At 38.0% G+C, this 17,739-nt stretch overlaps 1 protein-coding gene across 1 annotated transcript; it reads right to left on the bottom strand.

The window, feature by feature from the left end:
• Nucleotides 1–6,539: 6,539 nt before the first annotated feature.
• Nucleotides 6,540–17,017, bottom strand: RLBP1 (retinaldehyde binding protein 1). Its single transcript, XM_074231925.1, has 7 exons — nt 17,006–17,017; nt 16,395–16,523; nt 14,822–15,026; nt 13,126–13,304; nt 8,035–8,193; nt 7,158–7,268; nt 6,540–6,950 (listed from the first exon to the last, which is right to left on the bottom strand). Exons 1-7 carry the CDS (start codon nt 17,015–17,017, stop codon nt 6,792–6,794), a joined length of 954 nt encoding a protein of 317 aa, XP_074088026.1. The 3' UTR covers nt 6,540–6,791.
• Nucleotides 17,018–17,739: the final 722 nt, after the last annotated feature.

The following is a 17,739-nucleotide window of genomic DNA, read 5'->3' as shown; positions in this document are numbered from 1 at the left end:
ATTATCAGGAAGTTTGTTTCAGATCAGGTCTGCACAGCTTGCTGCCATGGTCAATTAAGACAACTAGTTTTGCTCAGGGTTAAACAGACTCAGGATTCAGACAGCTGTAATTCCTAGCCAACCTGTAGACTTGTGTGTATTATATTCACATCTGTGTTTGGATAGGCCATAGTGTATCAGTATAGTCACAGACTTTCCAAATCTAACAAATGTGGGTTTGGTTATACTTTGAGCAACATAAAATTAGCCTCTCAATTACAGTGTATACAGACATTTTTTGATAAGGATCAGGGACCTGATTTTTCTTGATTGAAGATCAGGGTCACTGCTATAATTTCAGCACTTTGCTACCAGACTCTTTTGTATAAAGTCACTTGAATATTTGGGTCACAGCCTCTTCAAGTGAAGAGAAAAGGCCAATTTTGCTTAGGATCACTATCTCTTGATTCCAAAGAAAGAGGACCTCCCTCTCTGGCAATCACCCATAATTCACTGAAATTATTTTGTTGGCAAGAGCTCACACCCATACAATTAAATTATTAAATACACAGTAAGTTTGATGGGGCTGTCAAGTGGAAAAGAATTAGGCTTGCTCCATTTGACAGGAGAGAGCAGAAAGACCTAGGAGAAAAGCATGAAGTTTAAATGAAGCAGGTTTCATTTCAAAATAAGGAAAAACTTAAGAATGAGAGCTGTCCCAAAATGGAATGTATTACTTTAGAAGATAGTGGCTTCTCCCTCATTGGCATAGAGCAGATTATCATTTGCTATGTATATTATAGAGAGATGGATTCCTCTGCAGGTACAAATTAAACTTCCTGATCCCGGACAGAATGAGAATGGTACTTGGGACTTATCAATTTTATAGTGCCTAAGTCCATTTCCAGAAACTCAGGCATGAAGCCTGCTCTGTTGGTACTTCAATGGGAGATTTATTCAACCCACTTAAGAGTTTTATCCCTATTGGCATCACCTTCCCTCTTGGAGTAACAAGCCTAGAAGGAAAGTGCTTGTGGACCAATACAGGGCAGCCTCATCATGGGTCAGGGTACCATACCATACAATTGTTTTCCACATCTTCCCTGATAAAAGTAAGTTCCTGAAGAGCAGGGACTACATTATTTTTGCTTTTGTATACCCAACATCTATTAAAGTGCCCAATACACAGGACTTTAAAAATCCTTGCCAGTGGATTGCTTAGCTGTTTCAGCATGGAGTCAAGAGGCCATATCCCTGCACTCCTGTTATCACCCTTTCTCAGAATAATATTCATTGATTACTTAGATGTAAAGGCACATCCTACAGTGTTGTTTTTCCCCACAGATATCTTCACCTCCTTCAAGTGTTCCCTTCATTCACGTTGTTCTAATACCACATAGCAGCTATGGAATTCTTGTGGAAAGAGAGAGGCAGAGGAGAGAGAGAGAGAGAGAGAGAGAGAGAGAGAGAGAGAGAGAGAGAGAGAGAGAGTGTATATATATTGGGGGGGGGGGTTCTATGTATCTGTCTTTAGCAACCCAGCATAGTTGAATGAATTAAACCTGCATTCAAATATTGAATTTGCTACTTGCTCTAGAACTGTTTCCTCATCTATAAAAATGGGAAGAGTCTCATATCTTCCCTCACACAAGATAGGTATGTAAAGCAGCTTGTAAATTTTCAGGGTGTTCCTAAGTTATTACCCTTCATTTCTATTATCAGAGATGAATCAACCAATTCACCTTTTAGCAGGTTCCAGGGAAAGGCATAGCCCCATGAAAGTTTTTCTCTTCTCTTTCCCCAACTAACTGTCCTCTGATCACAGATTGCTAAAAGATAAAGATAGAGAAATTAGACCAAGCCAAGGCTCACAGATCAAAGAAATGGGAATTTACCAGTGGATCATAGAATCATAACATTTAGCTCAGGAAGTAAATTTAAAAATAAATTATATAGTCCATTCCCTTCATTTTACAGATGAGGAAAAACAAGATCTAGAGACATCATTGAAGTTTATGCAAGAAGTAGGGAGTAGTTTCAGGATTCAAATCCAGTGCTCTTTTTCCCCTATTCCCAGTCCTATGTGCCCCTTTATCAGAATTACCTGTCTTCTTTGCAAAGTTCTGCAGTGTTATCCTAGATAGTAGCTCCCCACTGTTTGTGACCTTCAGGGAGGCCCTGGTTCCTGTGTGTCCTAGTTTCGGGTTGCCCAAGGCAACATGGCAATTGGAAGGCATCTCTTTTAACTCATTCACACCAAAATGCCCTTAAAGGTAGCACACTGCTCCTACTAGCCTTTAGTGTTATTTATCTTTTCTTTTTATTACCTTTCATCACCCCAAGAGAGTGCCACTAGAGGCTTCTCTTTTAGCTGTCCTAGAACTAAGAGGAAGCTTTGGTCAGATTTCTCATCTATCAGCTTCCTAAGGAAAAATGGAGGCTCCTCTCATTCATCCCCATAATGGGATCCCCCCAGCAAGAGATGTGAGCTGATAATATGTTCTGAGGTATCTGGTGTCACAATGATTGTTATGGATCATGCTGACCTTAAGAACATGACCAAGAGGCAATGTCACCTAATAGATAGCATCCTGGCCTTGGAGTCAGAAAAAACAAGTTTGAATCCTACCTCTAAAAAAATAGCATGTATATGGTGCTTTAAGGTTTTCAAAATATATCTCATTTTGTCCTCACTAACAACCCAGGAGGGCAGGTGCTCTTACTATTCCCATTTTACAGGTGAGGAAAAGCTGAGGCAAACAGAAGATAAGTGATTTGCCTAGAGTTAAACACCTAGGAACTGAGTCCAAATTTGAACTATGGTCTTCCTGATTCCTGGTGCAGCACTCCACCTACACCACCTAGCTGCCTTGTTAACTAGATGGAAAACCAGGCAAATCACTTAGCATCTCAGAATTCAGTTTGCTTTTGCTTGTTGGTTCACTTCTTCAGCCCCAACCCCTCCTGACCTGTGGGCCACAGCACACCAATGTTGTCTACAGGGTTTCTGGGCAGAGAAACTGGAGTGGTTTGCAATTTTCTTCTCCAGGAAATTAAAGCAGACAGGAGTTAACGTACTTATCCAGGGTCACACAGCTAGTAAATGTCCACAGTAAAAGTTCCATTTTGAATTCAGGTCTTGCTGTCCCCAGTATGTTCATTAATTAAAATGTAACTGATCATAGCAGTAACTATCTCAGAAATGAGACAATAATAAGTGCTTTTTAAACCTTAAATTGTTGTTAATATTTTTGTCTTTCCTGTTCTGTATCCATGAGGTCATTTATGATATGGTTTGCCCCGATCTGGTACCTTAAGATACACTATATCACCTTCCCTTTCGCAAGGAAAATTGCATGTAAAAATTTTTTTGTTGTTTTTATATTCATATTTGTATGAGAATTACTAAAATATTATAAAGATAATGGTAAATCTGCTGTTTCTGCTAAAAACTAAATGAGAGAAATAAACATCAGGACTTTCCTAGGGAATTGAGGGGAAATATCAGAAACTTTAAAACTATTATGGGGAAGCTAGATGGGGCAGTGGATAGAGCATCAGCCCTGGAGTCAGAAGGACCTGAATTCAAATTCAGCCTCAGACACTTGATACTTACTTACTTAGATATGTGACCTTGGACAAGTAATTTTAACCCCCTTGCCTTGTTAAAAAAAATATTGTTTGTGCATAAATAGGTAAGAAAACTAAGGAAGAAAGAAAAAAAATTTTCCCTAACTTAATAAAAATAGCTAAAATTTATATTGCATTTCAAGGTCTACAAAGAACTTTGCACATATGATCTTCACAACATCTTTGTGAGGTCGATGTTATTATGACCATTTTACAGATGAGGAAATTAAGGCTGATAGGGGTGAAGTGACTTATCAAGAGTCACATAGCCAGTAATTGTGAAGCAGTGGTTGAACTTGGGTCTTCCTTGCTCCAAGTCCATACTCTATTATGCCACCAAATGCCTCTGAGAAGGAATAAAATTGGAGAGAAGAAAATACAGGGGGTAGAAAAAAAGAAAAAAAAACTGCAAACATAACAAAGCTAGGTAAATATTTTAGAAATGAAAAGCAAAAAGACATTAAATCTGAGTATAAGATTGAGAATTAGGTCAGGATCTTGGGAAAGTTTGAACAGAGAAGAGCTAATTTTCTTTTGTACTTTTTGCTTTTGTATAATCTGTTATACTGATTTTACTTAAAATTCACAGAACATATTAGAGCAGAGTTTATTTTTCTAAAATTATAAATAAAAACACACCCACACAGACAAATAATAAAACTATTCCCCACAATAGCAACACTGGACCACCTAGTCTGTATTTTATCAAGCGTTCTCCCTCCATCTGCTTGGACACAGTTACTTACAACCAACTGATGGCAGCCAAAAATGAAAAAAAAAAATATGATGGATAAGAATGGAAGAAGAAAAAAAGAATCCTAGGTAAATTTGAAAATTGTATCTTTTTTGCTGTGTCTAGTGAAGGCTTTTTGCTGTTATACATACAACTTGACTTTGCAAAATAATTGCCACCTTGCCATGGAGAATAGAATTTTTTGACATTTGAAAATGCTTTTTTATGGCATCCTGTGTGTTACACCCTTGGCAGCTGCCTACCTTGGTCTATCCCTGGTGTTGGGGATATGTCTCATTTAGCAAAATACCCTTTCCAAGGTTACAGTTAGGAGTATTACATAATCTAATGTGACCACACCCTTTCCTCTTTTAAAAGGAATGAGAAAACACTGTTACCTTTGGCCTTACAGCTCTGGAAAGATTTCTCTGGCAATAGTCCAGAACTAGAAATATAACCTTTGCCTGTATCTAATGCACTTTGTTATATTTTGATATTTTATGTGTGTTTCTTATCCTATAGGTAACATATATATATATGTGTGTGTGTGTGTGTGTGTGTGTGTGTGTGTATACATACATATTCATATACACACACATGTGTACATTGTCTAAACTTTGAATCTCCCTGGTGGTCAAGAATGATGCCTTATAGTATATGTTGTTGTTTTTAATGAAAGGCAAATGCAGATCTGGTGAAGTCAAAGGAGCACTAGACTAGGAGTGAGCAAGCTTTTGAGTTCAAGTCTCACTGGTGACATGGCCTTCATCAGGTCACTTCCTCCTCTCTGGACCTCTGTTTCCCTTTCTATAAAACAAGGTGAATGGAGTGTATGACCTCTGAAGGCCCTTCCAGTTCTAGGATGCTCTGACCCTGTTCTAACATTGAGAACTGCTTTTGGGCTCAAGGGGCTGGGGTACTCACCCTTCTCCCCTAAGAGCCTTCTCTACTCCCAACTAAGGCAAATGATATGCACCATGTTCAGTCCTTAGGGAGCCTGGAAAAATTTCCTTCCCCATCCTTCTGAGGACAAATTATTTAAAGCTAACAATCAAATTCACTCTCTTCAAAAGAAAATCGAAAGGTGTTCTATATATATATATATATATATATGTATATATATATATATATATATATACATATATATATATATATATATGTATATATATATATATATATATATACATATATATATATATATATATATATATAATGAGCTAGATATGGGGCAGGTATTTATTTCCTATACAAAATAATGCTAAGACATACAAGGTTCTCACAAGCATAATGACAGTATTACTTAAGCTAAACAAAGCAGCACTGACTACTGTAATACCCAGAGGGAGATTGACACCTAAAACCATCTAACTATAATGCAGTTTATAAGACTGCTGATTAGGCATTATACAGTTCACCTCACCCTTTCACCATCTCCCTCAAGCCTATATTGACTGACAATCTAGGCCAGGGGATTTGAGATCCTGCTCTTTGTTTACTTGTCCTATGTAGAATCTTCCCTTGCCACCAGTAAGCTCCACTCATTGGACCCAGGAAATTGAGCTCTCCAATTCACAAGGCTACTTCTAAGCCTGGAAGTTCATCATCTCCGACTCAACCCAAATGCTGAATTGGCACACATGATCAGCAAAGGAGTAACTCTGAGAATGCTCCATATACTACATAAAAGTATATCCTAGATCAAATAAAGGCATCAGCTATTAGTAACCCCCACACACACACACCCTTTCCAATCTTGGTTCCTCTCAGGTTGTAATTATTTGTACCAACCACAAAGAACAGTGACTTTTCTCAGTTCCAACTTTGTCCTTTGTTCTTCTCCCACTGCACACATGCAAGAATAGGAGAAATTAATCCACTAAACTGGCATTATTTCCTTGTGTCTTAATTCCTCATCTCTAGATTCTTTCTCTGAATAGAACCTTAGTTGGGAAAGCAAGGGTCTAAACTGAGAATACCTTTTTGACTCACCCTCAATAACATATTCCTTGTGCCCCAACTTCCCTCACTCATCCTAAGGTACCATAAAGGCAGATTTTTCTTTTAATGATCAATTACTCAGCTATCATTTAATCCTTACACATGAGCCATTTACTACAGTAAAAAGGTCAGGACCTTCAAAAGCTAGCTGGCCTCAGCCCAGGCACTGGGTGAATGATGAATTGTCTCATTTCTCATTTTTACCTCTAATAGCTTAAATGACAGTGTCCCCTAGATTTAGACATTTAGAAAAATTCTTCCAATTTTGATGGCTCGTTGTGGGCAAAACAGGGATATTTGATCCTGACTAGGGTTATACATGTGAATAAAGGCATAGAAATGCATACTTACAGACAACAATAAAAACATATTCATCACTCACACAATTCAAAAGACAATTGTTTTCTATCAGAACTTTGGGGTCATTGAGGAAAGTAACAACTAGACTTTCTTAAAAGGCAGTGTTCTCAGTCACAGTTCGGGGTCCAAACAGCTTTTCAGCTATGACTTTGCCATCATATTTGGGAAGTGAGCCTCCAAAGTCAGCAGGCAATATGTCTTCATCAATTTCCTGGAAAAAGGTCTCCAAGTCATCTCCATGAATGAAGACCTAAGATGAGACAAGAGAAACAACCAAATAATTGTTATAGTAAACAGTTTCTCCCTTGGCCTATGTCCACTTAGTGGTTCAAGTTTTATTCCTTGGACATCATCATAGTTCACTGCTTTGTGACCACTGGTTAGAGTCCTTGCTGGACCCAGTTCTTGCTCCCAGTCCTGACCTCATTGGTTTAAAAAGTGGTAACCTCACACTCACCCGCTCCAGAAGCTTATTCTTTAGGAATGGCTTGACCACGTTGTAGGTGGTGGTGAAGTACCATGGCTGGTGGATGAAGTGGATTGCTTTGAATCTAGCCGGGAAAGAGTCCTGTGGAAACAGAGAGATGACTTCCACCTTCTCCTTGATTGATTGATTCTCAGTTTTGCATTTATCCCCACAACCCCCTCCCCCTGGGAAAAACCCACATCCAAAGAACTATTTGTCCCGTGTTTGCATAAGTGAACAGGGACTCATAGTGAAAATGTGACTGGCTCATCATTGTCTATTCCAAGAAGAGGACCCTGGAACCCTTACTCCCCTTCTAAGCATCTATGTGCTGGACCTGCTGAAGGAATAACTTCTGTTTTCCTGTCAATTCAATTCACTTGGAACAAATGGTTATAGAGTGGAGTCAGCAAGACAAAGATAGAAAAATGATTCATTTTCAGGTACCTTGTCATTTTAAATATCCAAAGTATGCCAGCTGCCTGCTGAGTAAATTGATTCACTTTAGAGACTGCCAAGATTCTCTTATTTTACCTCATTCTGCCACATGTCCCCCATCCTTTCACAATCCTACATAGAAAAGGAATTAGTTATAAGGAGTTTGCTATTTTGGTGAGTTATTAGGAAGAACTTTCCTTGTAATAAAGTTGAATATTGTAATGAGTTACAAAAGGAAGATGTGCAGTCTTCTGCTCTGGAAGATTTAAAAAAATAGACTGGCTTCACCCTGATTTCTTTTTGGTTCTAGCCAAAGCTTATTTATTTAAAGCTTATCTATTTAAAGATAAAATAGGTGACTTTTTCAAATCCTTTTTGGATGTGTCTAAGAGATATGAGAAAATAACAAAGAGAAGTAAATGTGGATTACCTGGAGCATGTCCACCATCTTTCTGAGTTCTGAGGGTCTGAGACCTGTTGCCTGGTTCATGGTGAAGCCCTTGAAGTTCTCTACAATGCAGAAGCCATTAATTTGGGTTTCCTCATTTTCCAGCAGCTTCTCCAGGATGACACAGTATGCCTGCAGGATCTTTAGAACAAAGGGGAAAAAATGAAATGAGGCAAGCTTAAGCTGTCTTGTTACCACATACTGCTGTTTGGGAAATTCCAGAACTTGGATATATATACTGACTTCCTTCTTCCAGATAAGGCCATTTACTTATTTGACTGCTAAAATCTCTCTTAGCATTATTAGTGTCTAGGACTGAGTTCCTTCTTCCAACACCTGATAGGCCTGGTGTTTTTACTCACCTGTTATGAACAAATGTTTTACTTCATCCAAAGGTGATACCATTTCAGGGATGGGTTACCCCAGAGTGGAGCTGGACATTGGCCAAATGTCCTGTGGGATGACCTTTACTTCCTCGATGGGAAGAAAAAAATTAAAGGGGTCCCTGAAAACTTTGATGACTGTCCCAGAATCATAGGAATGGTAAAGGAAGAGAGGAAGGGAGGAAGAGAAGTTATCCCAGTTTTGCGATCTTTCCTCAGAGAAGAGAGAATTTATCACCCCAGTAGATGAGTGGTCAAAGGGTTTGAACAGTTTTTAAAAGAAGAATAAAAAATACTTCCAATCTTTAATAAGAAAAATTAAAATAGTTTAAATTTAAATTAAAATAAAAAATAATTAAAATAAGTTTCATTAAATTGACAGAGATTTTTTAAAAGACAGAAATAAATAAAACCAAGAGTTGATTTTATGAAAACACCAATAAAATTGATAAACCTCTGGTTAATTTGATTTAAAAAGAGAAAAAAGAAAACCAAATTGCTAGTATCATAAACAAAAAGGGTAAACTCACCACCAATGAGGAGGAAATTGAAGTAATAATTCGAAATTATTTTGCCCAACTCTATGCCAATAAATTTGACAATCTAAGTGAAATGGATGAATATTTACAAGATTATAAATTGCCCAAGTTAAATGAAGAGATTAAATACCTAAACAACCCTATCTCAGAAAAAGAAATTCAACAAGCCATCATTGAACTCCCTAGAAAAAATCTCCAGGGCCTGATGGATTCACAAATGAATTTTACCAAACATTTAAGGAACAATTGGTCCCAATTCTGTATAAACTCTTTGGAAAAATAGGGTAAGATATAACTCTGCCTAACCAATATGGTGCTGATAACTAAACCAGGAAGAGTTAAAACAGAAAAAAAAATTATAGACCTATCTCCCTGATGAATATAGATGCAAAAATCTTAAATAAAATCTTAGCAAAATGAATATAACAAGTTATCACTGGGATAATTAATACATTATGATCAAGTAGGATTTATCCCAGGAATGCAGGGTTGGTTCAATATTAGGAAAACTGATAGTATAATCAATTATATCAACAACAAACCTATCAGAAATCATATGATCATATCAATAGATACTGAAAAAGCTTTTGACAAAATACAGCATCCATTCCTACTAAAACACTAGAGAGTGTAGGAATAAATCGACTGCTCCTTAGAATAATTAGCAGCATCTATCTGAAACCATCAACAAACATTATATTCAATGGGGAGAGGCTAAAGGCATTCCCAATAAGATCAGGGGTGAAACAAGGATGCACATTATCACCACTACTATTCAATATCGTATTAGAAATGTTAGCTTCAGCAATTAGAGAAGAAAAAGAAATTGAAGGAATTATAATTGTGAAGGAAAAGACAAAACTCTCACTCTTTGCAGATGGCATGATGGTATACCTAGAGAATCCCAAGAAATCATCCAAAAAACTACTGGAAACAATTAGCAATTTTAGCAAAGTTGCAGGATATAAAATAAACCCTCATAAATCATCAACTTTTCTATATATGACTAGCAAAATACAGCAGGAAGAGCTAGAAAGAGAAATCCCATTCAAAGTAACCTCAGACAATATAAAATACCTGGGAGTCTATTTGCCAAAGCAGACTCAGAAGCTGAAAACAATTATAAAACACTTTTCACACAAATTAAATCAGATTTAAATAACTGGGTAAACATCAACTGCTCATGGATAGGTCAAGCTAATATAATAAAAATGACAATTCTACCAAAACTAAACTACCTGTTTAGTGCCCTACCAATCAAAATTCCAAAAAATTACTTTAATGAGTTAGAAAAGGTGTAAGTAAATTCATATGGAGAAATAAAAAGTCAAGAATTTCCAAGGATTTAATGAAAAACAGTGCAAAAGAAGAGGGCTTAGTCCTACCTGATCTAAAATTACATTATAAAGCATCAGTCCTCAAAACTGCCTGGTATTGGCTAAGAAATAGAGTGGTGGACCAGTGGAATAGACTAGGTGCAACAGCAGGAAACAATTATAGTAATCTGCTGTTTGATATACCCAAAGAATCCAGCTATTGGGATAAAAACTCTCCGATAAAAAAATTCTGGGAAAATTGGAAGTTAGTATGGAAGAAACTTAGATTAGACCAACACCTCACACCCTATACCAAGATAAGATCCAAATGGATACAGATTTAGACATAAAAAACAACACTATAAGCAAATTAGAAGATCAAGGACTAATTTACCTGTCAGATCTATGGAAAGGGGAGCAGTTTATGACTAAGGAAGAGATGGAGAACATCACTAAAAACAAACTAGATGATTTGGAATCCATTAAATTAAAAAAGCTTTTGCACAGATAAAACCACTGCAACCAAGATCAAAAGGAATGTAGTAAACTGGGAAACAATCTTTACAACTACTGTTTCTGACAAAGGAATCATTTCTAAAATATACAGAGAACCGAGTCATATTTAAAAACAAAAAAAGCCATTCCCCAGTTGACAAATGGTCAAAGGATATGCAAAGGCAATTTACAGATGAGATCAAAGCAATCCACAGTCATATGAAAAATTGCTCTAAATCATTACTTATTAGAGAAATGCAAATTAAGCTTCTCTGAGGTACCACCTCACACCTCTCAGACTGGCCAATATGACCAGAAAGGATAATGATCATTGTTGGAAGAGTTGTGGGAAATCTGGGACACTATTACATTGTTGGTGGAGCTATGAACTAATCCAACCTTTCTGAAGAGAAATTTGGAACTCCGCCCAAAGGGCAACAAAAAATGTGCATACCCTTTGATCCAGCAATACCACTACTGGGTCTATACCCTGAAGAGATAATGAAAATGGGTAAAAACATCACTTGTACAAAAATATTCATAGCATCCCTGTTTGTGGTGGCAAAGAATTGGAAATCAAGTAAATGTTCTTCAATTGGGGAATGGCTTAGCAAACTGTGGTATATGTATGTCATGGAACACTATTGTTCTATTAGAAACCAGGAGGGATGGGAATTCAGGGAAGCCTGGAGGGATTTGCATGCTGCTGAGTGAGATGAGCAGAACCAGAAAAAAAACACTGTACACCCTAACAGCAACATGGCGGGGGGGGGGGGGGGGGGGGGGGGGATGATCAACCTTGATGGACTCGCTCATTCCATCAGTGCAACAATCAGGAACAATTTGGGGCTCTCTGCAATGGAGAATACCATCTGTATCCAGAAAAAGAACCGGGGAGTTTCAACAAAGTTCAAGGACTATTCCCTTTAATCTAGGGAAAAGACCTGGTTATCTCTTATACTTTATGTTTCTTCCTTAAGGATATGATTTCTCTCTCATCACACTCAATTTGGATCAATGTACAGCATGGAAACAATGTAAAGACTGACAAATTGCTTTCTGTGAGTGGTGGGGGGAGGGAAGTAAGATTGGGAGTAAAATTGTAAAACTCAAAATAAATAAAATCTTTAATAAAAAAACAGAAATAATATTAGATGGGCTGCAGGAAGTCAAAGTAGAGCAATGACTTAGTTCAATCATTCTGGAAAATAGCTAGGAACTATGTGAGAAAATTTAGTAAATTGTTCATACCCTTTTACTCGATGATCCCATGTTCCCCCCAAGCAAATCAAAGACAGGTCCCACATGAATAAAACTTTTTGTGATAACAAAGCAATCTTAAAACAAAGTGAGTACCCACCAATTAGTGAATAGCTGGAAAAAAATTGTGTTATGTGTAGAATATTCTTGCTTCAGAAGAAATAAATATGAAGAATTCAGATTTATATGAACCAATACAAAATGAAGAAATCAAACCAGGAATAATTCATCATACACAGAGATTCCAATAATGTAAAAGAAAAAACAACACTAAAAGGCAACAGATTACAGAGGATAGGTATGATATACACCTTCCTCATCTTGATAGAGAGGTAGGGGGTCTCTGGGTAACAAATGTTACAAATTCTGTCAGATACAGTCATCAATTGGTTTTATTAAACTTTTTTTTACTACAAGGAGAATTCTGAAAGGAATGTGATTAATTAAGGAATGTCTGTTGTATAAGAAACAATAGTTTGAATGAATTAGTTTAGGGACAGCTAGATGGAGAAGTAGATAGAGCATTGGCCCTGGAATCAAGAAGACCTGAGTTCAAATTCAGCATCAGATACTTTATACTTACAGACTGTGGGACCTTGGGCAAATCACTTAACCCCATTGCCTCACAAAAACAAAAAAGAATGAATTAATTTGCCAAGTTACTGGGTGAATAGGGAAGCATTTCTGGAAAGCAGGTCATAGGATTTTATATATGTGTGTGTGTGTGTGTGTGTGTGTGTGTGTGTGTGCATATATATATGTATATATATATATATATATTTAGGTTTTTGCAAGGCAAATGAGGTTAAGTGACTTGCCCACAGCCACACAGCTAGGTAATTATTAAGTGTCTGAGGCTGGATTTAAACTCAGGTACTCCTGACTCCAGGACCGGTGCTCTATTCACTGATCCACCTAGCCACCCCAGATTTTATATTTCTAATTATTAATATTGAATAAGGGTCCTGTCTAGTCAGTACTGCCAAAAAGTTCAAGGAAGACAGGAGTATAAAGCGAGATTATTGGTTCCAGACCAGAGTGAGGTTGAATGTGACAGAGAAATTGCTGCCCCCTGCTGACCTCATCAAAAGTAATTTCCTCAGAGTCCCAGTTCTCAATGTTGAAGAGCATGACCACACGACCATACTTATCCCGACTAGAAAGAATGCCGGGGTAACCAGCTTCAATAGTGCACCGAACAGCGGCTGGCGATAGATCTTCAAAGAGCTCAGGATATTGTTGTCGGAAATTCACATAACCTGTTGGTGAGAGGAAGAAGTCATACATTGTCCTTGGGTAGCCTGTTCCTTCTCTCCTCCCCAGAGATCTTCTGCAGAAGTAGTTTTTACTCTTTTTCATTTTAAATATTTTTTATTTTCTGGGCTTGGATCTAGTATCACTAATGTTAATACTATACCAAATTAGGCCACTTTTCCTTGGCAGAGCTATAATTTGAAAAGTTTAGGGGTGGCCAGCATTTTGGGCTGGGGCACTGAAATTTCCAGAGCCTTCATTTCCTTAGAAACCCTCGAGAGTAGGTTTAATGAGATTTGATGGAGGAGTAAAAATTGCTAGTGTCAAAGTATAAGTTCCTCAAACTATATTCCTGGTAAAAAGACTGAATTCAGCACTCAACTTTTATCACAAGAAGAATATCAGACCCATGGGTATCTGCCCCTGTGTTAATTACAAAGTCAGGAAGACAAATGTTGGACAAGTTGGAAAACTTGTCCTGCCCTCATGATGCTTAAAGTCCAAGAAGAGAGAACAATTCATCAGCTAGCATTGTATAAGGATGATAGTCTTTGATGAACAATTGGGCAACTTAATACTGTTCAATCTTTATACATAGTCCACCAAGGAGGTTAATAATTTGCCCCATCCTTTATTTTGATATATACTCCTTTCTCTCTTGGTTTGCAGAATTATCTTGGAAAGATGACCTCCATTTATAGGTTTGCAGTAAATCATAGAGAATAAAATTTCATGAAATAATCTATACTTTCTGTTATTTTACTTTAACCCTATATTTTGAAGATTTATACTAGTTATAGCCCTACCTTTGGAAGCAAGGAAAAAGTTCTTTCTGCTTAGTATAGACATTATAGTAATTTGCAAAGCAACAGGACTTCTACTAACTTGAGAGAGGTTGATGGGAAACACATGCCTTTCTGCAGTGTTTGTTTTGGTCTAGGCAATGACAACCTGATATGTAATGTCCCCATTCAGTGAGTCCATTAAAAAATTTTCTAACCCAGGAGCTTAGAAATTTGTCCCAATGACCCCTACTCTCTCTTCCCTCCTCCTCCTCCTGCAGTATTCATAAATCTAAAATTAAGCCTTGAGGTGTAGAAACACCCCTATTCCATTAGGCACATTGCCCCAATTCTATGGCCTTGATCTTTTCCATAGTTTCCTATGGTATAAAAAGAAAAGGCTCTTCCTTCTAAGAGAAGTGAGCTGGAACCAGCAAGTGAAAGAAAGAGAAAAACAGCACAATGGGAATATTACCTTCAGGGCAGGATACCAATATTTCTGAGCCAGAGGCTCAGAAGTTATCTTACATAATCTCTTCACTTTATAGATTTAAAAAAATAAATCAAGGTTCACACAACCAGTAAGTAGCATAAAGAGTTCTAAATGAGATTGCAAGAATACTACCAGGGAGGTAGAAAAGTACAGGGCTTTGGTATGGGAATAAAATGTCCTAAAAGACCTTGCTCAATCCATGTCCTCCCAAACACGCCCTGTTGGAATGGATAACACCCAGCCTCACCTTTAAGTAGGTCATAGGCACGACTGACATCAAATTTGCGGGCCCGAACGAAACGTAGGAAGAAGTCATTCTCCTTCTCCTGTACCTTCTTAGCCACCAACTTCCCCATATCATCTCCAGAATCAGCCCGTTCTTGAACCATTTCCCGCAATTCCCTCACAGCCACTTCCCGGGATTCCTCTGTCTCATTGAGTTCATCCTTGGCCTGGAATTGGAGACAGAAGGAAGGAACAGATACAAAGGAATGGCCTAAATGCCACAGTGTCCATTATAAAAGACCTGAAGGAAAGGGCGCTAGTCCTTCTAAGGAGCAGAGTATCATATTCAACAAGGCTAACAGGTTTCAGTCCTAGGGTGACAGATATATGCACTAAATGGAAAATGGGGATTTGGTCAAATGCATGAGATTCAATGTTGTTCTTCCAATCTTTTTTTCAAGTATTATCCTCATTTGAACTTCAGAATCTCACATTTGGGGCAAATAGCGAGAAATTCACATGCTTATTTTCAATATAAAATATCAACATTTCCAAATTGCCATTTTAATAAAGCAAGGATTTTAAACAAACAGCATCTAGCCCTAAGGCTGTACAACATTGTCTCAGAAGAACCCTGTCTTCCTCTTGCCAGTAGGAGTAACATACCTTCCTGGGTCCTCTCATCACACTCCAAAATTATATCCCTAGGGTTCTTTGAGGTTAACTAACTGTCTAACATGGCTCTTATCTATAAACTGCTTTCCTAGTATAATGGGGTTAGTGCACTAGAATGGGAAAAAGGTTTTCTAACTATCCATCAGGCTTCATCTCAGGGGTTGTTGCTGGAGAGAAAGTGTTAAAACAAATGAGAGATTAATGGTTACTCTCAAATTCCCACTTGCGGTAAACTGTTCCATAGACCTGCACAGAGGTCTATAGCCCTAAAGATAAAAATTTGTTGGTGGTGTTTTTTTTCTGAACCTTTCTCCCAACTGTTATCTAACATGTAGTTGAATGTACTCTTATTATACACTACTTCATTCCACCTTCTCTAGAGATGTTAGAAGAGAGAATCCCAGGGAAATAAGTTGGTTTCAAAGTTTCTTGGCCACACAATCTAAGATGGGGTGGAAAAGAATAATCTGGTTTTAGGGTAAACCATAGTACCCTTAGTACTACTGTGTCCTACAATTATGGCTTAAACACTCAGAGTGACCCTAGAACTAGTCAGACCTTCTGACTGAGGTAATTTAGATTCAGCTGAGCACCTCAGACCCTGGGCAAGAGATAAACAAGTTATAGGTATTAGGGTGCTGGGCCATTGCTTTTGCAAGCACATTGTGTTGCCTTTGCTAAGACACTGCCTCCCCTGATTTAGTATAGTGGTCAGAATGTTGGACTGGGTTCAGATCCTGTCTCTGATAATTACTAGTTGTGTAAACCTGGTCAATTCACTTAACAACTATGAACCTCATCTATAAAATGAAACAGCAGATTAAAATGACCTCTAAGATCCTTTCTAACTACATCTATGACACCATGACCCTATGACTTTCTACCCCACTTTTCCCCACTCTCACACTGATCTTACCTACCTTCTGCATGGTGTGTAGGGGCACCTGACTACACTTTCCAAAGACAGGCCCATGGTCCTTGGTTGTGAGTCGCTCCAGTTTGGAACGTAGCTCTTGCTCCTCCTCAGAGACTGTCCGGAATGTTCCTTCCTGGGGGAAAAAAGTAGAGAATTGGAAGAAGAGACAAGGAATAATGAACTAAGCTAGATTACTCTGTATACTCTTATTTTTAAATCTTTATTTATTTTAGGCAATGGCTTGCCCAAGGTCACCTATCTAGGCAATTATTAAGTATCTGAGGCCGGATTTGAACTCAGGTCCTCCTGACTCCAGGGCCGGTGCTCTATCGACTGTGCCACCTAACTGCCCCCTAAGCTAGATTACTCTGAGAAGGCCACCTGAAAGGTCCTCTTTAGTCCCTTAAATGTGCACTTTTCATAGGGTCAGAATATAAATACAAGGTAAATCCACATCTTATGAGTAGATGTCTAGTCTTAATAGGGCATGGAGTCTACAGGAAATGAGACCCAAGCTCTCACGGTGTATGCTTATTCTTAGATCAGGTGATGGGAGCAAGAGAGGAAAAGGGAAGAGGAAAGAGAACACAAAGGAAGGGATCTAGTGGTACTTACTCCTTCTGACATGCTGCTCCCAGGAAGGTCCTGTGTGATTGGCAGTAGTGATAATATCTCTAAAAAGCCTCTGTACTTCTCATCAGCTCCTTTCTAATGATAGGAAATTAGTGCTGCAGTCCTGTTACAAAAAAGGGCCAAAACTCTTGATTAAAAGAATGTATATGAACAAAAGAAATACCATCATCTCAGTACTTAATCTTCTTTGAGTTGAACCTATTGGGCTGGATCTACATAGAAAAATACCTTATTTGTACTGCATTAAGAAACAGTACAGGGGGGGCAGCTAGGTGGCGCAGTGGATAGAGCACCGGCCCAGGAGTCAGGAGTACCTGAGATCAAATCTGGCCTCAGACACTTAATAATTACCTAGCTGTGTGGCCTTGGGCAAGCCACTTAACCCCCATTGCCTTGCAAAAACCTTAATAAAAAGAAAGAAACACTACAGGGTTGAGGTTTGGCAGGAGGGTAGAGGGAGAAGAGAAAGCTAAACTACTAAGGTCCAAAAACTACAAATGTGTGTATGTATATATATATATATATATATATATATATACACATACATACACACACATACATACAGACCTTCCAAATATCCTAACTTGGTTAATTCTCCTCTCACTTGTATCCTCTCTTTCTAGAAAAGAACACAAATAATCATATGCTAATGACAATAGCAATGACTACAAAGGACCAGTCAGAGGAACTGGGCCCACATTAGCTTCTAGGATGCC

The sequence above is a fragment of the Macrotis lagotis genome, chromosome 4, assembly GCF_037893015.1.
Source record: "Macrotis lagotis isolate mMagLag1 chromosome 4, bilby.v1.9.chrom.fasta, whole genome shotgun sequence".
NCBI classification, from domain to species: Eukaryota; Metazoa; Chordata; class Mammalia; order Peramelemorphia; family Peramelidae; genus Macrotis; species Macrotis lagotis.
Note: the sequence above shows the minus strand (reverse complement) of the source record. Positions and strands in the feature narration are given on the sequence as shown.

Excerpts from the sequence above, each read along its gene's own strand:
- RLBP1 (XM_074231925.1), bottom strand. Across the intron at positions 15,027-16,394 it reads CCCTACACACCATGCAGAAG|GCCAAGGATGAACTCAATGA; the intron begins GTAGGTAAGATC and ends CTCCAATTCCAG. Across the intron at positions 13,305-14,821 it reads TGCCTATGACCTACTTAAAG|GTTATGTGAATTTCCGACAA; the intron begins GTGAGGCTGGGT and ends TCTCACCAACAG.